Source organism: Phocoena sinus, chromosome 8 (assembly GCF_008692025.1).
Source record: "Phocoena sinus isolate mPhoSin1 chromosome 8, mPhoSin1.pri, whole genome shotgun sequence".
NCBI lineage: Eukaryota > Metazoa > Chordata > Mammalia > Artiodactyla > Phocoenidae > Phocoena > Phocoena sinus.
In genome coordinates, this window is record NC_045770.1 from 14,400,142 (window position 1) to 14,421,296 (window position 21,155).

The window sequence follows — 21,155 nt, forward strand, 5'->3', positions numbered from 1 at the left end:
TTCCCTTCCTTTTAGCTCTCCTCCTCTTTCTTTTGAGATTGTTTGATATTTTGATTATTTTTCCTTAATCTATTTCTTGTTTTGATTGTTTTGAAGTTAAAAACTATTTCCATTCTTTTGGTGGTTACTCTTTTGACTGCTTAGAATATGTATGGTCAAGCCACTCAAGATGGCTGTTCTCTTGTTCTCTGTACATCCCTTGCCCGACCAGTGCCTGCTTCATTTATACCCTGCTCACATGACTGACCTTCCTACATACTTGCCCCAGACCCCAGCTAGTAATTGTTCTTATCCAAAGGGGTGGTGAGGGTTGTGCCCCTCGGGTGGTTTCCCTGGTAACTAATGCACCAGTCTGACCTCAATTCCCCCTATAACTGGCGATTTCCCCTCCCCCCGGGGGCAAGGCCTGCTGCCATGTCCTGCCTGCCATGTGCTGCACACAGTGGGGTGTTGCTCCAGAACTTTGCTTCAGACGTGTTAGCTCCCCCATCCATTAAACCGTTAATGTCTCTGTCACTGACTCTGGGCTCTTTCTTTGGTCTTAAAACTGGGCAAGTACAGGCCTTGTAGGCCTGCAGGATGCAGCCCAACAGAATATAATACATATACTTTATGTGTCATAACTTTAATCAATATTTAAAACCCCCTCTTGAGAAAAGTTAAGAACTTTAGAGTATTTTAACTCCAACTAGTCTCTCCTGACTTACACACTATTGTTATTCTGTATTTTGATTAGACTTAAAAAAATTAACCCACAAAATAGATGTTATTGTTATTTTATGTTGACAAAATTTGTTTAGATTTATCTACATTTTTACCAGTTGCATTCTTTACTATTCCTTCTTGCATCTCAGTTTTTCTTTTTAGCCTCATTTTCCCTCTCCCTAAAGTATATACTTTAAATGTTCCTTTAGAGAAGGAACATTGTTGGTAATAAACTCTCAGTTTTGTTTTCCTAAAAATACCTTTCTTTTTCTTGAAAGATAGTTTTGTAGTATTCACAATTCTTGGTTGACTGTTACCTCTGGGCACACTGAAGATACAAATCCACTGTCTTCTATCTTTTTTATGCTGTGGGGAAGTCTGCTGTTAGTCTGACTGTGGTACAATTGTGGTATTGTAAGGGGTCTGGGTTTTTTCTCTAGCTGCTTTCAGGTGTTTCTTTTCATCTTTGGTGTTATGAAGGCTCACTCTAATATGCCTAGGTGAAGATTTACTTTAATGTTTCCACCTTGGTTGTATGGGTATACACTGTGGTGGCATATGCTGTATCTGTGGATTCTTGCCTTTAAATAGTTCTGGGTATTCTCAGCTGTTAAGTTTTGGGATATTGTTTCCCTTTCATTCTTTCTGTTCTCTCTCTCTGGGGCTCTTAACTGGATATATTAGACCTTATCATTCTAGCCTCCATTATTCATAGCCTTGTTTTCATATTTTAAAGTCTTCCTATCTCTTTCTGCTAAAAACTGAAACTGAAAAATGAAATAAGCCAGGCACAAAAAGATAAATACTATATGATTCCACTTATATGAGTAGTCAGATTTGTAGAGACGGAAAGTAGAATGGCGACAGCCAGAGGCTGGGGTAGGGGAGAAATAGGGTTATTATTTAATAGGTACAGAGTGTCAGTTTGGCAAGGTGAAAACTATTCTGGAGATGAATGGTGGTGATGGATGTACAACAATGTGAATGTGTGGTAGTTTATAGCATGAACTCTGGAGCCAGAGTGCTCATGGTCAACTTACCAGTATGTAACCTCAGGCAAGGTCCTAAATCTCATTTTGCCTAGTTTTCTTATCCTTAAAATGGGGATAAGAACAGTACCTATCTCATAGGTTTGTGTGAGTATTAAGTGAATCCATACATGATGAGGCACTTAGAATCGTGTACAGTACATAGAAATACTCTATTAGTTCTTATTGTAGATAATTCTAACACCTACAGTCCTTGAGGTTCTGTTTTCTGTTTTTGAAAACAGAAAACCATGGTGGTTTTCATTTTTTAAAATGTTGGCCAATCTTTGTGAGCTCATGTTTGGAGGGTCTCTGTCTGGGAACCCCAAGGCTCTAAATGTGGGATGTTTTCATCCTTCATTAGATCTACCACCTGGGATCACATTTACCCCATTCAGTTGTCTCTGTTCCATGTGGGAATCCCAGGTTCAGCTTTCCTACCTGCAGTGAGTCTGGGTTTAGTTCTGATCTCAGCCTTAATGTAGGTCTCTGTCCTAGGGCAACCAAAGATATCGGTTAGCCATTGCTCCCAGATATCCACCTTAGTTTCAGCTCACAATTCTGATGGTTTTGTTTTATTTTGATTTTTTTGGCCTTTGAGGATTTCTATTATTGATCTGGGCTCTCAGAAGAGCATCGGTTTCCATTCAGTAGAGTAGAAAGTTCCTTCTTGGCTTAGCAATGCCTTCTGAGACCTCAGCCTGGAAGCTGGCTTGTTCAGTGGGCTGTGTCTCTCCCACCTTGGGATGCTGGGAGCATCAGAGGCAGCTGAGCTGGGGTGCTGACTTCCTGGGTGCCTGTGGGCTGTGGGGTCTCTTACAGGAATGGAGGTCCTTTGCTGTACCAAGATATGCTGAGGGTGTGGGCAGAGATGTGTGTCCAAGGGGGCTCTTGCTCTGTGCCTGACTTCTGGGGGATCCCCAGGTGGACAGGGTGGGGTGGGGGGAAGCAGTTTCCAGCACTGCAGGGGGGCAGCAGCATCATGGATCAGCCTAGAATAAAAGAGACCAACAAAGAAATCAGATGATTTGAAAATGGACAAAATGGTGGCATGCAAAATTAATCTCCTTTACTGAAACTTTTTGCTCATCTCTCTACCCTCTAGAGGCCTTTCCACCCACCTTCTTGTCAGAATCAGTTCTCTGGAAAATGTCTGATAGTCTCATTCTGCCGGAGAACAGAGAATGGTAAAGCTGGGTGTGTCCCATACTCTTTGTATTTAATGGGAATCTCTGATCTAAGGAATTTCATAATGGTGGCATCCCAGGTTGTCACTTGCTGGGAAAGAAGATTGTTGGGGATGTAAGGGGGTATCTCAGAGGCATTAAGCCACTAAGGATGGTTTAGTACCCTCAGAGGAGAGGAAGGGAGGGAGGGCACAACAGGTAGAGCAAACGTGCTCACCTTCCGGACATTGTAGATCCAGTTGAGATAGGCAGTGGTCTTGGTGTACACTCCCGGGGCACTCGGCTCTGCACAGCCGTGGCCCCAGCTCACGATGCCCACTACTTGCCACCGGTCAGAGCGATACATCAGAGGCCCACCGCTGTCACCCTGTGGGAGGCAGGGGTTACTGGAGAGGGCAGGCAGGGCGGGGGTGGAGGGGTGGGCTTCTCCTTCCTCCCCTCTCTGCATTGGCCCATCTGTTTCCTGCTCTCCAGCGCGCTCTGCTGTTCCACCCTCACCTCTTGTGCTTGTTGTTCTTGCATCCTGCAATGCCCTTCCCTTTGGGGCAAAAGTGTTCTGTGGTCAAGTAAGTTGTGGGTGTGCTCTTAGCCTTCTCTCGGAGATCCACAACTTGGGTTCTAAGGGGTTCTATGGTAAGGGAGACTGATTATCTTTTTTTTAAAACCACTGTCGAATTTTTTTTAAAATTTATTTTTAAATTAATTCATTAATTTTTGGCTGCGTTGGGTCTTCGTTACTGCGTGCGGGCTTTCTCTAGTTGTGGCGAGCGGGGGCTACTCTTCATTGTGGTGTGTGGGCTTCTCATTGTGGAGCACGGGCTCTAGGTGTGTGGGCTTCGGTAGTTGTGGCTCGCGGGCTCTAGAGTGCAGGCTCAGTAGTTGTGGCGCATGGGCTTAGTTGCTCTGTGGCATGTGGGATCGTCCCGGACCAGGGCTCAAACCCGTGTCCCCTGCATTGGCAGGCAGATTCTTAACCACTGAGCCACCAGGGAAGCCCTGTGAATATCTTTGTTTAACCTGGTAGTTCCCCGATTTATTGGACCACTTCAGGACCTATTTCGTGTCAACCACTGTTCTAGACAATTGGGATTCAATCAACGAAAAGAAGATCCCTGCCCTAAGGGAACTTGGAATCACATGGAGAAACAGAGAGAGAGAGAGAGATAGAGAGGAGAGAGAAAGAGAGACAGAGAGACAGAGAGAGACGGTGAGGGGGAAACAAGCAAACAACAAAACAGACAAGGAAATGTCAGATAGTGAAAAGTGCACTTATTTGGGTGTCCTTCTTACCAGCTCTTATAGCCCCTGGGGCTTCTTCCCTCAGAATCCGATAACTCTATAACTGAACGGCCTGTTTATTCACCCCCCTGCCCACTGTGAGCTCCCTGAGGGAAGACAATGTCCCCAAAGTTCAGCATTTACCTGACATCAAGTCATCAAGAGAGTAAGAGATGCCTCTCGAGTGAAGGAATTCAATGACTGAGAATGGGTGTGGGAGTAGGGTTTGGGGTTTTAATGAAAATGGTCCAGAAAATCCTCTGGGTGGGTATGTGAGAATATATTCAGGGATTGGCCAGTGGGATGGGCTGAGGGGATGGTGCACCAGGGCTCATCCAGCATAAGATGGGTTTTCTCTAATGTAGGTCAGCAGCTTGAGGACAGCTGTAGAGAAAACAGACCTGGGGTTCCTGCCCTCTAGGGGCTCATACTCTTTTAAATGATGGGAAGTAAGAGCGGGTGGGGAGGACTTCCCTGGTGGCACAGTGGTTAAGAATCCACCTGCTCATGCAGGGGACACGAGTTCGAGCCCTGGTCGTGGAAGATCCCACATGCCGCAGAGCAACTAAGCCCGTGCACCACAACTACTGAGCCTTCGCTCTAGAGCCCGCGAGCCACGACTCCTGAGCCCACATGCCACAGCTACTGAAGCCCGTGCGCCTAGAGCCCGTTCTCTGCAACAAGAGAAGCCACGACAATGAGAAGTTCGCGCACTGTCTCCGCAACTAGAGAAAGCCCGTGCACAGCAATGAATACCCAACATAACAAAAAAAAAAAAAAAAAGCGGTTGGGGAGTGTAACATCATCTTTGCATGTGAAATATACATTTGAAATCTTTCTGCTTCTATCTATCTATCTGTCTATCTATCTATCCATCCATCTGTCTTTATATCTTTATCTGACTATAGTCCTTCCCTCCCTCTCCTCCTTCCTCCCTTCATCACATAGTGAGTGCCCACCATATGCAAGACTTCATGGGGGGCATTCATCCTCTGAGCTTTTTCTTCGGGGCAGACATCCCCTACCTCTATAATTCCCTCATGATCCTTGGAGACCCCACCTGGCAGGTGTCCACACCGCCCTCTGGGATGCCTGCACACAGCATCTTCTCGGTGACCTCCCCCTGGTACGCATCCTCTGCGTTGCACCGCGTGCTGTCAATGAGCTGGACGGATGCCTGCAGCAGTATGTCAGATATCTTCCCTGCAGGTTGAAAACACACTCACATTCCCATTCTTGCCTTCAACCCCAGCCCAGGATATTCTCTGGGTTGCCTGGTACCTTGGTGCTTGGACCTCCAGGATAGGTTTTTCTAAAGGATGGTCCTCCTTCCCATCACTTTCAGGAGCTGCTCACTTAGTCCTGTGGTCCTGAGCCTGGGACTTACCTCCGTTCTCTTCTGTAAAGCCCCATCCGATGATCCAGAGTGGGGTGGCTGGAGGGAGCTCCTCATCCGAGAAGGGCAGGCAGATGGGCCTGACTGTGTCTACCAGGAGCAAAGAGGAAGAGGGGACCCAAGGTTCAGGAGAGCCTGGCAGCTAAGCCCTCTGTAAGTGTTGGCACCATGGTTTCTGTAACGTACATTTCATGGGATGTTAATAGAAGTGGCATGAGAAAAAGGTTCTGTGGTCAAAGAAGTTTAGAAAATGTGAGTTAAACAAATTTAAAAAACTTCTCATATCATTAATATACTAATGTGCTCCAGGAAGAGAGCTATAGTACAAAAATGTTTTCCAAACTTATAGGAGAATGGAACCCTTTTTTACCCAAGGGCCCAGTGTCCTGTGGAAGCTGCCATTGGAAAGGCTGATCTAAATACTACCCAATGTAAACATGAGTCATCGAACAGAGATGGGCTGCCTTAACAGTAATGAGTCCTTGCCCCTGGAGGAGAGCAAATGGGCCCAGTGACCCCTTGGCAGGGAGATTGTGCCGGCTTTTGCCATTGGTCGGGGTGGAGGATGGGTTAGGTCATCTTTTAGGCCCCTCACAACTCCAAGATTGGATGAATCTGTGATTCTCTCTTGAGGTGCTGCACGGGGAGAAAACAGGCCTCAGAAGAATCTGGCAGGGGTGGGGTCGGGTGTCAGCTGATAGCTCGGGGAGGCCTCATGGCTTCCATGATGTTAGGCCGATACATTTGCAAGAAACAATAGGCAAACTGAGGTCTTGGGAAGAGAAGTGATGTGCCCAAGGCCGCTTAGTGAATGAGCTAGTGGCAGAGTTGGAGTTCTGTTCCCAGGTGCCAGCTCTCACCGGAGAACGTGAGCGGGAGTTGCAGCTTCACGAGGGCCATGTCCTGCTCTTTGGGGGACGTGATGTTGGGCTCGATGATGAAGATCTTGGCCACAGGCAGGGATGGGAAGTTGCCCAGTTTGTCTGAGCCTGCCATCACCTTCCAGTTGGACACATCGAGATGCTTCCTGGGGACGGAGACAGTGCGGTTCAAGACTGAGCCAAGCATGAGGAGGCTTTGCCAGAGGCTGGGTCCCCAGGGCCCTGGGGAGTGGGGTGTTGGCTGCCCCTGCCTTGGGAGGTAATGATGGTGAGGGCAGGGGTGGTGGAGAAGGGGCAGTCTGAGGAATCACCTACCACAGGTCAAATTCTAAAGGGGAATTTGCTCCTTTTCCCTGGAGAAACCTTCCCAAAGAAACTTCTAACTGGAAGGCTGGGGAAGGGGCTGTTCCCAGTGCCTGAGCCCTGGGTCCTGACACTCTCTCCTCCAGTGCTTTTTACTGGCTCTGCTACTCACGCGGTACTTGCACTTGTCTTCCTCCCAACACCAGACACAGCTGAGTGTGCGGGAGTGATTTTCCAGGGCAAGGTTTATAGCTTTTGTCAGATTCTCCAAAAAGGTTAAAAATCACAGGCCTACACTGTGTGCTCCTCCAAGGCAGTGATGGAGTCCAATGCATGAGGGTACATGGTACCTAGTAGGTACTCATAGGTGTTGAATGAATGAATGAATGAATGAATGAAGGTGAAGAGGACCTGGAGCAGTCTTTCCCCAGAGGTATGGGCAGTCCTGTCTCTACTGGCCTGTAAGAGAATCTATCCTTTTTTTTTTTTTTTTTTTTTAAAGTTTCTGAATATAATGAAGGAGTGACAGTGACTCTGGACCTGGAACCCCTTCCTGAAGACTGGCAAAAAGGGAGAGAGTTCTCAGGACTCCAGGCAGATGAGAAGAGCTTTTGTGCAGTGAATGATATGGGGGTAGAGTGAGGACACTGGGTACCTGGTGGCTTCCCACCTGGAAGGGAAGAGGTCAGCCTTGGTGACCAGCTCTGCTCAGACCCCCAAGGCCTAACAAAGGACATCATGTCCAGTGTCTCACTGGGGTGGCCACACCCTGGTGCATGGTCTTTAGGGGAAGGGGTGGGGTGGGGGAGGGCATCAGAAAACAAGTTGGGAGACAGGGGACCCAGGCACTCAGGCCCCTCTGTGGCTCTGACCCCCGAGGCGCCCTCATGTGGGCCTTACCTGAAGCAGTGGGCCGCCGTGAGGATCCAGTGCGGGTCCAGGATGCTCCCTCCACAGATGTGTTGTTTGTCATACTGGATGCTGACCTGCCAAGGCCAAGAATCCACAGAGGCCATCTCCCCACCCACCACCCGAGGGACCTTCAGGCTCTTTCCGCAGGCTGGACTCAGTAGCAAGGAGGGAGAAGGCAGGAGTCAGACTCTTGCGAGTGGGGACTGCCTCCCCTTAGAGCCCCCAGTCTATCCTGAGCAGGGCCCTTAGGACTGGGACCGGGGGCTGGGTCGGGGTGGGAGGACCATGCCAATTTTGAATTATTCACAGGGAGACATTGAGTGTCCCAGACCACAGGCTTTCCCCCCATCTCCCTCTCCTTTTTTTTGTCTTTTCCGCTTTGTTTGAGTTTAGGAGTTGATATTGTGAACATGGGCGTGTCCATTGTGCCGGCGTTCATGACCTTCAAACTAAACAGGGATGCAGAATTATGAAAGTCCTGCCCAAAAGGGTGTCCCCAGCTCCTCCCACTGAGTAACAGTAAACAGACGCCCACAGGCTGCTTTGGGATTGGAGAGTGGGAAGAAAGTTCCAGAAATGGATCTTCCCATCCTGAACTCACCTTTCTCCAAGTCCCTTCCCCCTGCTGAGAGAGTCTCCCAATTTGACATCCTGTTCCCTCTTTCACATCCCACTCTCCTGGCTCTCACATCTGACTCGCAAACTCTTAAAAAAACCTCCAGTTCCACCTCCCCGTCCTGTTCTCAGCCTCTCCAATCCTTCTGGCAGTCGCTGCCACAGTGGTGGTTCTAAGGGGGAAAGGCTACCACCCTTTTTGGGCCTATGCCTGGCAGGGGCTTTTCAAATGCCATCTAATTCCAAACACTGTTTTCTACATGTCACCTCGCTCCCCGACTCAGAACCCCTCAGCATCCCCCTTTGTCTGTAGGGAAGAGTTTAAATTCCCCCTTCTGGCAGCCTTCTGCTGTCCTTATATAAAGTTTCTGTCTAGCCAAATCGATCTGCTGCTAGCTCCCTAAAAAGTCTTTCTGTTTTTGCTCCAGGAGGGGCCTGTCCCTGAGATGCTGTCTCCTCTCCTGTTTATCTAGATCACCGATCATTCAGCAAATGTGAATTGTGTGCCTACAGTGTCTCAAGGATGCTGGGAAGAGAGTGGTGGACAAGACAGAGAGATGGACATGGTCCCTCCCTTCCTGGAGCCTACAGTTCATTCTGTGATGTTTAGCCTGGGCACCTCCTCCAGGTCACGTAATCCCTGGGGATTTTCCTCTCTTGGCATTTCCACAGCCTGCCTGGGTGTTGGCCAGCTTTTCTTGTTGACGTGGTTCGGTTTTGTCTTCCCAATGAGACAGAAGGCTCCTCAAGGGAGGGTCTGTGGCTTAAGCCTCTTGTGACTCCAGGGTTGTTAAGCTCAGCACGTCGAGTGATGTGAACATTCATTCATTCATTCATTGACCGGCCCCCATGGGTCAGCCCTCACTCACTAGATATCGTGGGGGTCACGTGATAATGGCTAAGAGTCTTAGCATCCCACAAGGAAGCATATACGCTGTTTAACTGCAAAGGCAGCGAGGATGGCCTTTCTCCTCTCAGGCGGCCCAGTTTCTGGCCATCCTGCCAGGCTCTCCTCGGTCCTCCCATGAGGCTGGTGGGATGAGCAGGGCTACAGCGCTTGTTTGCCTTCTGATCTCCTCTCAGAGCTAGGGGTTCTCCCGGGATCCTCTTGGGTAGTCGGACTAAAGGGCTTCTTGGGAAGATGAACTTCAGAGAGGTCAGGTGAATTACTCAAGGTCACACTGGAAGCCAGTGGACCTGGTGCCCAGGTCTCCTGACCCTCCCCCCGCCCCACCCCAGGTGCAGCTCTCTCTGAAGCATGTCAGCTGGGACCACTGCTCAGCTTGGTAATTCCTGCACGTGGCCTTGCACCTCTCTCTTTGCTCAGCCATTAGCTCCTGAGGACAGAGGCCTGGCAGTGCTGATACATTGTAACATTCAGCGAATCTTTGCTAAACGGGGTGTGGGTAATCAGATCTTGGACAGATGAGCTGATTGTGACAAAGGAGGTTATGTGGGCCCTGGCCAGGGGTGGGAGCGGGTGGAAGCCCAATCCTGCCCTTTCCGGTTTTCCTACTCACTCTCCTGGGTCTCTGCCCAGGTTGTGGGACTGTGTGTGGACAGTAAGAGGGAGTTCTTACTGTCATCCTCTTGAAGGAGCGTTACCTACAAGCCCAGGGCCAAGGGAGTAAGGTTGGGACAAAACAGAGTGACACCTGGAGTCTGAGGGATTTAAGAATGAGGATGAAGTTCTTCTTCCCTGCTTATTGCTGGCCCAGGACCCAACCCCTCAGAGATGGGGCGTACTCACCAATACACTGCAGGGAAACCAGGGAGCCTGAGAGACAGGGGCTGGAAGGGAGACACAGGCGTCCTGTGGTTTCTGCTTGTCCCTTGGCTGGGAGGCAGGGACTCAGGTCTCCCAGCACTATTGATTAAAGTCCCCTCCCAGGAGCCAGGAAGTATGGAACCTGAATGGTGGGGCTGTATAGACACCGTACTTGCACCCAGTTCAGTGCGATTTAATGCAATTGGATTCTACAGCACTACTGATAAGCATCTACTATGTGCTGGGCCCTGCCTGAGTCACAGCCCACCCCGGGCTCTTGGCAGCCTGAGATGGAAGAGAGCAGAGGCTGGGGCAGTGTCTGCTGTACTGCGGGCTCTCCAAACAGAAGAGGAATGGGATTTCGATGAAATTCCAGGCAAATGATCATTCTGCTCCTAGTCCTATCCTTTTCAAGATTTACTCTTTGATGAATAAGCAGCCCTCAGCAACATCCCTGAATGCTAAGAAGCCAGCATCCTCTCTGAGTCACTCTGCTGCAGGGTGACAGTTTTCCTGTAGAAGATGCCCGGCTCTGACTCGGGGTGGTAGGCACGGGAATGGTACATTGACAGAGGCCAAGCAGCTTCTCCTCTGGAGAGCTGGAAATGTGGGGAGGGCTTACTCTGGCCTGGATGAGAGGCAGGAAGGACAAAGTGGCCTTTGGAACCTTGCCTCTTGGGCTTAATAGGGAACATAAGGCCATAGGAAACAAATTTGGTTTTCTTATTTGATGAAAGGCCACCAGCTTGTGGACAGCACACTTTGTCCAGCTGCCCCTTGTATTAAAACAAAGAGTCAATACAGAAAACCTCTCAGAAATGTGATGCTCTAGCTTCTGGTATCTGACAGTCTGCCTGGCCAGGAGTTCTTTTTGTTGTCTGGCTTAAGTTTCTCTTGCTAAGTCTGTTCAGGGTGGGCTGGCTGCAGCCCCGATGGCATCGTCCACATGTGAGCCTTTGTGGGCCAGAGGTGTCCTCTCACTTACCCGCTTGAGTTTCGCACCTGAAGCTCTTGCATGTTCTCTGTGATTTTGACAACATCCAGGTCTTGGGCTGGGCCAATCTCCACGGCTCTGAAGATGGGTTTGCTGCTTATGTTGGGAGAGAAAGAGAGGGAGGGAGAGATGTGAGCTGGGGCAGGAGTTTAGACCAAGAGGGTAGAAGTAGTCCCCACTCCCAGGAGAGGGGGCCGCAGAGAATTCTGGGTACGGCGTGGCAGGGGAGTGGAGGTGGCCTTGGTCAGTGAGGGTGGTGACTGCTTTGCTAGATGACAAGGGATGGTCCCTTGGCATCCCAGGATTCAGCCCTGGGCACAGTGCTGATGTGGACTTGCTTTCTCAGGCAGGGAAGCCTGGTCCTGAACCCAGAGCCCTGGAGAAATGTTACGGATGTCCTTTTATAACTCCCGGCTCTGCCCCTATTCCAAATGTCCCAGCGGTTTCTTCTGGTTCACAGCGAGGGGGACAAGGAGGCAAAGGAGCCAGGTTAGCTCTCCCCTCACCTTGGAGGGAACTGAATGTGGATATGTTGCTCTCCAAACAAGGCATCTGGTCTAAATTTGGTAGTGGGGTACATTTATGGTCCCTTTGGAGGTAGGACAGGCCAAGATCAGGCTTCACATGCATCTAGACAAACATTTCTCTCATTTGGACCACTCTCCCTCTTCCTCTCCTCTAGTCCATGCTTGTCTTTATCAAACCTTGGGTGTAAGTCTTCCCTCCTCCAGGAAGGGTTCCCTGATTAATCCCATCTTTCTGATGGTACCTGCACTGAATCTGCCTCTTTCCCATCTCTCCTATCCTTCCCCATCCAGCCATTCTATACAGAGCTGGTATAAACTCTGTATGCAGGCTCAGGTCAACCCGAGGCACTGGCTGACTGGCACATTTTCACATTCCCAGCCAGGAATCTGGCACTACCTGGATGACCCAGGCAAGGCACCTGGAAGACTGAAGTCTAGCAGTGTGGGGTTTTGTGCTGAGAGCCCTCAGGACTGAGGTTCTTGTCCTGGCTCTGACACTAGCTTGCTATGTACCCTTGGTAGGTCATATTCCCTCTCTGGGTCTCTCCAAGCCTCAGTTTTCCTCTCTATAAAATGATGGGTGGACCAGATGATCTCTAGAGTCCTTCCCACGTTGAGCCATCTAGGGTTTTGTGGTCCTGGGACAAAAAGGGCCTCCTAGCCAGGGAAATCTGAGACCCAGAAGGAGGAATCATGGTGGAAATGGACATTCCCAGGAGAGTTAGCCTCCGTTCACCAGTTACATCCTGATGAATAATTCTGACCAGCTTTGATCTTGTAGAGCTCAAGATAGAGATGGCTTGGTGCCTTAAAGAGCTCCAGAAGGACAGAAATTGCAGCAGCCTTTTACCTTAAGAGCCCCTGGAGACACCCTGGTTTCATAATCAAGCTGCAGCCTGCTATGCTGGTACAGCTGACGCTGCAGTTGGCTGGACTGCAGTAGGGAGGAGGGGGGGCTGCAGCCAGAAGGCTGGGCTGGGGTGGCTGCTGGGGGAGGGGAGACAGCAGGGACAGGACGTGCCTTCCCAGCTCTCCTTGAAAATGAAGGTGGTAGGGTATCCTCTTCAGCGGGTACTGAATGTTGCACCCCATGGAGGGCAGAGAGCAGGAGAAGCCTGATAACCAGACAGCAGGAGGGGCAAATAGGTCTGATGGATCAGTAATGGCTGCCCGCAGCACTTACTGAAAAAGGGCCTGAGGCTGCTCTAGGGATTGATGGAAGCGGGTTCTGTGATTGACTGATAGATGAGGTCTGCTTAAGATTTATCATTTCTACCTAGTCTCTGCATCCAGTTTCTCAGGATCCTGAAGTTGGGGGCTTGCCAGGAAGAGATTATCCCCTGTGCAACTGAATTCATGGGTTCTTTTCTATCCTCTCCAGTTAGGCTCTGAGTGGTCAACTGTTTCCCCTCCCCTCCCCTCCCTTTATAAATGAAACCTCCAGAGAAGAGAGAATTACCCAACCGAGAAACAGATGCTTCTGATGCCCAGGAATTAGGGGGTCTTGGGCACAAATGCCAGCCCTCTCGCTCCCAGCTACTATCCGAGCAAGTTACTTACCTTCTTTGAACCTACTTCTAAAATAGATAGAATAATAACTACCTTTCTGGTTTTTGCCAAGATCAAATGAATATAAATACGTAATGCTAATTACCCTTCTTATAATTATATCCTTTTTCATACACTGAAGATTTAAAACTGCTTTTGAAATTTGCTGAGAAAACTGAGATTGCTGATGAAGAGGCCCAGTGAAATCAGGTTCATTTAAACTAAATTTTAACCAATGGGACTTTGAATAAGTAAATAAGACTTTTGTATTCTGGGGCAGGGACAGCGACTTGCCAAGCCAAGAAGAAGTGAGGATTGAGGAGGAAAGGAAAGGAAAGGATTGCAAAGGAGCTTGAACCGTGTGTGTGGGGGGGTGGGGGTGGGGGGGGTGGGGGTGGCAGTGGGGCAGATATCCTCTCTCTGGTGCCTCTTAACCATCCTATGAGGTTGGTATTGCTTCCCCCAGTAACTCTTCCCCCGGTAACTCTTCCCCCAGTAACTCTTAAACATGTTGAGGCTTAGAAGATTTAACTTCCTGCTGCTCATACGGGAAAGTGCTTCAAAAGCAGCTCTGTCTGACTCTAATACCTATATTTTTAAGGAAAGAGGGAGGAAAGAGGAAGGAAGGAGAGGAAAAGGGAAAGAGGAAGGCAGAAAGAAAGGGAGAGAGGTCATAGGGTGAGGTGACAGCCTCCAGAGCCTTGGGCTGGGTACCTGTCATAGCCCATCTGCCCACAGGCTGTCTTGGCCAGAGCTTCTGTGAAGTTGTCGAAACAGGCGGAGGCCCAGTTCTTTGTGGCCAGGTCCAGCACCTGCAGGGTGGATCGGTCCCTGGAGAGGCGGACTGGAAGGGGAGGAACCCGGGTCAGCTCAGGGCAGGGACCCATTTGGCCTATCTCCCAGAGAATTTATCATGTGACCAGCCCAAACCGGTAGCTCAAGCCCTACCAGGAACTGGGGAGCATCACAGAACACCAACCCTTTCAACCTCAAGGGAAGTTCCTCCATTTGGCTTTGCCAGATTGAGTCTCATTCTGACGGTAGCTAGGGTGACCAGATGTCCTGGGGACAATCTGCATTTTGACCTTTGCCCTGGCATAATTATTAATAGCTCTTTATATGTATAAGTTTTGATGATGTATTACATGGCTTCCCTACCCATAGTTCACACAGCTTGCCTAGCCTGGGAAAACTTCTCAAAGAGGATTGTCGCTCTTTTACCGTGTAAGGTCAGAGAGGGGAGTGCTATTGGCAGTAGGGTGGCAGGGCCCATAGGCATTTGACTTCTGATAAAAAAGAGCAAATACACATAAAAAAGAGCATATACACAGGAAGTTACTCAGCCTTGCCCCACAAAAGGCCCCATCACCCGTGTCCTGGGCTGTCTTTTCTTTTCAGAGCCCAAGTAATAGGTGGATCAAGTTGGGCTAGAACAGTCCAAGAAATAACATGGGTTTTCCTGTTTGAAACATCTCAGTATTCTTTGAAGGACCTAGCTCACTCTTGTTCCATAATGTGTTACAATAAACACTTACCTGATGAATAGAGGGATCAATAGCTGGCTAACGGCCTTAATGGTCTCTTTCTAGTCCCCTTGAAATAACAGATTTCAGAGAAAGGAGGGAACTCCCTGAGGTCATTCCATTCAGCACCCAGGAGCAGCAGGAATGGGGCAGGCTCAGTTACAATTTCCTGTTCCCTCTGGCCCACATTTGTTCGTCAAAATTTACTGAGTGTTTGCATGTTAAGTATTGGGGACCTAGTAGACAAGACATGATCCTGTTTTTAAGAACCTTACAACGGGGAAGGAAAGTGACTAGTCAGGTGGCAGATGCTGTGCAGTGGACCAAGGGGACCTGAGTGGACTTCCTGCCCTTCCCACTCCCCTGGCCCCACAGCCCCTGGACTCACCTGTCACTGGAGGCCCATGGGGGAATTCCTTGACACAGTGCTGCTCATCCTCCCCTGAGGCACAGTCCTGCTGGCCGTCACACACCTGCTCCCTCGGGATGAAGTGGAGGGGCTGCCCACAGAGGAAGTAATTGTCCAGAACCACCTTGACTGGAAGACAAGGGCAGGGAGGGGCAGAGAGGGCTGACGGTCAGGCAGGCAGCCCAGGGGCAGGAGAGATTGTTTCCCTGAGAACATGCTGGGCCTGGAGACAGGCAGATGTGGGTTCCAGGCCCAGTTCTGTCACTTAGGAGCTGGTGTTCTTGGTCCTGAGCCTCAGTTTCCTCATCTGTAAAACGGAGATAATAACATCTGTCCCATCCCTAAAGATGGCTGAGGAGTCAATCAAGATCATGTATGGGGAGCAATTTAGAAACAGTCCCCACTAGCCTCCCAACCCCAAGTGCTGGCACAGTGCCTCTGCAGAGGGAGAAGACAGCGTTGGGCCTGGAGTCTGAAGACCTGAGTTCTGGCTCTGCCACCTACTGTGTGAATTTAGACCAATCGCTTCCCCGTTCTGGGCCTCACAGGGTTGCAGAGAATGTTTGATGAGCTGGTGGTTGTGAAAGTGTCTCATCACTATCAAGTGCAGTTCTAGGATTTGGTGTTTTTATCTGGGGTTGAAAGACCCATTAGGAGGTAGGTGTTTTGCTTTGTTTTTGTCTTCTGCCTCCTACCTTCAAAATTCTATTGCTCCTTTGCTGTCTTAGATGATGGGAAGGAGTCTAGTGTTTTTAAGTCCTCAGAAAATGCAGTATAGTTTTGGAAGTTTTAGCCACGGCAATAAGAGAAGAAAAAGAAATAAAAGGAATCCAAATCAGAAAAGAAGAAGTGAAACTGTCACTGTTTGCAGATGACATGATACTATACATAGAGAATCCTAAAGATGCTACCAGAACCTACTAGAGCTAATCAATGAATTTGGTAAAGTAGCAGGATACAAAATTAATGCACAGAAATCTCTTACATTCCTATACACTAGTGATGAAAAACCTGAAAGAGAAATTAAGGAAACACTCCCATTTACCATTGCAACAAAAAGAATAAAATATATGGGAATAAACCTACCTAAGGAGACAAAAGACCTGTATGCAGAAAATTAGAAGACACTGATAAGAGAAATTAAAGACGATACAGACAGATGGAGAGATATACCATGTTCTTGGACTGGAAGATTGAACATTGTGAAAATGACTATACTACCCAAAGCAATCTACAGATTCAATGCAATCCCTATCAAACTACCACTGGCATTTTTCACAGACCTAGAACAAAAAATTTTACAATTTGTATGGAAACACAAAAGACCCCAAATAGCAAAAACAATCTTGAGAAAGAAAAATGGAGCTGGAGGAATCAGGCTCCCTGACTTCAGACTATGCTACAAAGCTACAGTAATCAAGACAGTATGTTATTGGCACAGAAACAGAAATATAGATCAATGGGACAGGATAGAAAGCCCAGAGATAAACCCACGCCCATATGGTCACCTTATCTTTGATAAAGGAGGCAAGAATATACAATGGAGAAAAGATAGCCTCTTCAATAAGCAGTGCTGGGAAAACTGGACAGCTACATATTAAAGAATGAAATTAGAACACTTCCTAACACCATACACAAAAATAAACTCAAAGTGGATTAAAGACCTAAATGTAAGGCCAGACACTATCAAACTCTCAGAGGAAAACATAGGCAGAACACTCTATGACATAAATCACAGCAAGATCCTTTTTGACCCACCTCCTAGAGAAATGGAAATAAAAATAAACAAATGGGACCTAATGAGACTTAAAAGCTTTTGCACAGCAAAGGAACCCATAAACAAGACGAAAAGACAACCCTCAGAATGGGAGAAAATATTTGCAAATGAAGCAACTGGCAAAGGATTAATCTCCAAAATATACAGGCAGCTCATGCAGCTCAATAGCAAAAAAACAAACAACCCAATCCAAAAATGGGCAGAAGACCTGAATAGACATTTCTCCAAAGAAGACATACAGATGGCCAAGAAGCACATGAAAAGCTGCTCAACATCACTAATTATTAGAGAAATGCAAATCAAAACTACAATGAGGTATCACCTCACACAGGTCACAGTGGCCATCAAAAAAATCTACAAACAATAAATGCTGGAGAGGGTGTGGAGAAAAGGGAACCCTCTTGCACTGTTGATGGGAATGTAAATTGATACAGCTACTATGGAGAACAGTATGGAGGTTCCTTAAAAAACTAAAAATAGAACTACCATATGGCCCAGCAATCCCACTACTGGGCATATACTCTGAGAAAACCATAATTCAGAAAGAGACATGTACCACAATGTTCACTGCAGCACTCTTTACAATAGCCAGGACATGGAAGCAACCTAAGTGTCCATCGACAGATGAATGGATAAAGAAGATGTGGCACATATATACAATGGAATATTACTCAGCCATAAAAAGAAACGAAAGTGAGTTATTTGTAGTGAGGTGGATGGACCTAGAGACTGTCATACAGAGTGAAGTAAGTCAGAAAGAGAAAAACAAATACCGTATGCTAACACATATATATGGAATCTAAAAAAAATGATTCTGATGAATCTAGGGGCAGGACAGGAATAAAGACGCAGACATAGAGAATGGATTTGAGGGCACAGGTGGGAAGGGTAAGCTGGGAGGAAGTGAGAGAGTAGCATTGACATATATACACTCCCAAGTGTAAAATAGATAGCTAGTGGGAAGCAGCCACATAGCACAGGGAGATCAGCTCAGTGCTTTGTGACCACCTAGAGGTGTGGGATAGGGAGGGTGGGAGGGAGACACAAGAGGGAGGGGATATGGGGATGTATGTATATGTATAGCTGATTCACTTTGTAATACAGCAGAAACCAACATTGTAAAGCAATTATACTCCAATAAAGATGTTAAGAAAAAAAAGCCAAGAAAATATTGTAAAAAAAAAAAAAAAGTCCTCCGGGAGCAGATATTTCCATACTTTCCAAACTGTCCTAGCTCCTCCTGCCTGACTGAACTCTCCCTTGGCCTGAAGCTCCCCTCTGCAGCCCAGCATCACCCCTGGCCGACCCTAGGAGTGGTGGTCACAAGTCTGCTGATGGCCCTGCTTATCACTGCTAAGTGCTTTCCTTGCACTGTCACCTGGAATCCTGACAACAACTTTAGGAGGCAGGTGCCATTATGAACTCCCGTTACAAATAAGGAAATGGAGGTTTAGAGAGTTAGGGTTTATTTCCCAAGGCCACGTAGCAGTCAGGTGTTAGAGCCAGGATTTTGATCAGTGTCTGTCTAGTTCTAAAGCTCTTTACTGCCTCTCCACACCTTCCCTGAAGGAGCTCAAAATGTGATCTTATGGCTCCGATGCTCCTGGTTTGAGAAGCAAGGGCGAAGGAGCAGGTCAGTCAGATATTTCCTGGACTTTCAGAGTTTGGTTCGTGGTCAGGAGCCTGGGTGAGGAGGGGTCCCTCCTGCCTCCTGAGGTGAAGCCAGGACACGGCGTCACCAGTTGAGCCCGCAGAAGCCAAAAGGTTGAGGGAGCCCAGCCCAGGATGGAAGTTCACGTTACCTCCTCTGGTTGCAGAACCTGGGGGTCTCGGGTTGGAAGCTGCAAAGGGCCTTCTGGGACAGGGAGAGCCCGACTCTACATTATGTACTTGTACCTGCCTTGGATCACCCTGAACCTGGCCCTGTCTTCTCTCTCCACTATGGCAGGGTACGTGCTCAGAGTAGGCAGGCTCATCTTAATATTAGTCTGAGCCTAACTGGCCTAGGACAGTAGATCTGCTGATGCCGCTGCACACCCACCACCGCTTTGGGCCAGCCAAGGTCAAGAGGAATGATTTGGAGTTATGTGCATCTCACGTCCTGATCGGGCACTCAGGGATCTGGGTGGTGTTCGTGTTGTGTATCTACATTTCCACCGCCACGAAGTAGAAATGGACCTGCCCAGTCAGGGCTTGGGGACCTGTCCTAGCCCTGTCCTCGACTGCCACACTGCCTCAGTGCCCAAGTGGAGAATGAGGCGTTGGACCGGATGATCTCTGAGCGTCCTCCAACGAGTTGAAGGCTGCTGCAGGCTCCTGGAAGGCCGTCCTGGCCTGGGGAGCAAACACATGGCCTCGGCGACATCTCTGCACACTACGTGATAACCTACACTTTTGCACAACTTGGTTTTTATCCAGGTACTTTACACCCGTTACCTCATTGGTTCTCTGATATCCCTCTGAGGGAGGCAGGATGTTTTACAGGTGAGGAGACTGAGGTTAAGCGAGGTTGAGGAACTTACTCAAGGTCACATAGCAGCAAGAAGGGGCAGCGCCGGGATCCCCAACCCAGGTGTCCTGATTCCTAGTCTGGTCCCCTCAACCCTACTTCCTGCGTGAAAGCTGCGGTCAGTAGCCTGCTGTGACTGTGGGGGTGGGTGAAGATGGGGACTCAGTCACAGGATGTGCGGACTGAAAGGGAGGGACTGTGGGAATCGGGGCTCGCTCAGTTTACTCTTCCTTGCTCCAGAGTGGCCTGCCTGGGATAACAGTGGGTCTCAGGTTCCTGGCGCGGTGAAGCCAGAGCTCAAGGTGGGGAGAGGGGCTGTCTGCCTGGGCATCTTCCCCGATGCGTCCTCCCTGTCTCCCTCCCCATAAGCAGACATGCTGCCTGCTCCTCCCAGCAGGGCTGCGGATCCACCCCGCTCTCTGTCTGCAGACTTGGGGAGGAGCAGGCGGGGGGCCTGGCTGCTGTGCCATTGCCTGAGTGGGTTCGTAACTGGTGCAAATTGTGCTTTCCCCACAGAAGAAATCATCTGGGATAGGATCCATCTGGGTGGATGGGGGCTGAGTTCATCTCCCTCTCGCTCTGAGAGGAAGGCTCCCTTCAGAGCAGGGGTGGATACAAAGCTCTATGCGATCACCTGGCCTTGACTCTGCTGAGGTGGGGAGCGCTCTGAGGTGAGGGCAGGGGAGGGGTGGGTGGGAGCTGCCACCTGCTGTAGGGGTGGAGGGGGGGCAGTAAGGCAGCATGGGGGCCGGGGTGAGGGCTGCCACTTACTGAGGACAGCCACGGTCATGATGGTCAGCAGGCTCACCAATGCTGCGATGATGGGGATCCCCACCTTTCTGAAGGTCTCCAGGGAGGTGCGGGATTTGCGCAGGGGGGTGACATCTGTGAGGGGGAGGGGAAGAGCCTGCAGTCAGTACTCGGAGGTCAACCCCTGCCAAGGCCCACAGCTTCCCCACTCTCTAGCCCCTGGTGTGGAGCCCAGGAAAACTTTGGGGACCGTTTTGGTTGATGCTGGGGTTATTTCTGCAGACTAGGCTTAGCTTCCTCAGCATAGGGGCCCCCCACCTCCTTTCACTTACCCAGGCTTGTCCATATTTCACAGGTGTTCCTCTAGTCCATGGCACCTTCTCTTTGTCTTGACAGCCTGCTCTAGGATGTTTCATCCTGTCCAGTCTAACCTGCATCTGTCCCAGGAGAGGCACGTACCCTTTCCCTTTACTATCATGTATCTTCTTTCCTGACTTGTCTTTTGATTAAACTATAAGCTCCAGGAGGGCAGGGGCTGCCAGCACAGTATGTGCTTAGTGGAAGCTTAATAAATACTTGTGAATGAAGGTGACCTAATGGCCTTCATCTCTAACTCAGTTCAACACACAGCCAGTCCCTAGAAAGGTCCTGTCTTTAAGGAGATTCCAATTTGGGGGAAGAGGCAAACAAGGACACAATTGCCGGTACCACCAGACACCATCAAGGCAGTTAAATGGGCCTTTCTAGGTGGAGATGGGAGAGGGAGGAGTGGGTCCAGCTTGGTGAAGGCCTGGGTGTTGGGAGCTGTGAGCTGCTGGCGTGCCTGGGATGTAAGGTGGGTAAAAGCATGTTGTGGAAGCTGGGCTGGCAAAGTCAGCTTGTGGAGAGTCTTGACTGTCACGCTAAGGGGTTTGGATTTTATCCTGAGGGCAGTGAGGGACCATGGAAAGCTTTTAAGCAGCAGAGAGATACGATCACATTAATATTTAGAACTATGACTCTTTCATCAGGGAGGAGATGGACTAGAGCAAGTCTGGGCTTCGGG

At 49.1% G+C, this 21,155-nt stretch overlaps 1 protein-coding gene across 1 annotated transcript; it reads right to left on the reverse strand.

Annotated features, from left to right (window-relative positions):
- Positions 1 to 2,219: 2,219 nt before the first annotated feature.
- On the reverse strand, positions 2,220 to 20,245 carry TMPRSS4 (transmembrane serine protease 4). Its single transcript, XM_032640528.1, is given in 12 exon segments — positions 2,220 to 2,725; positions 3,138 to 3,287; positions 5,259 to 5,401; positions 5,586 to 5,684; positions 6,455 to 6,621; positions 7,679 to 7,838; positions 10,056 to 10,096; positions 11,059 to 11,160; positions 13,857 to 13,986; positions 15,054 to 15,203; positions 20,132 to 20,197; positions 20,200 to 20,245. Coding segments are annotated over 12 exon segments (1,266 nt in total). The 3' UTR covers positions 2,220 to 2,713.
- Between the last annotated feature and the right edge of the window lie 910 nt (positions 20,246 to 21,155).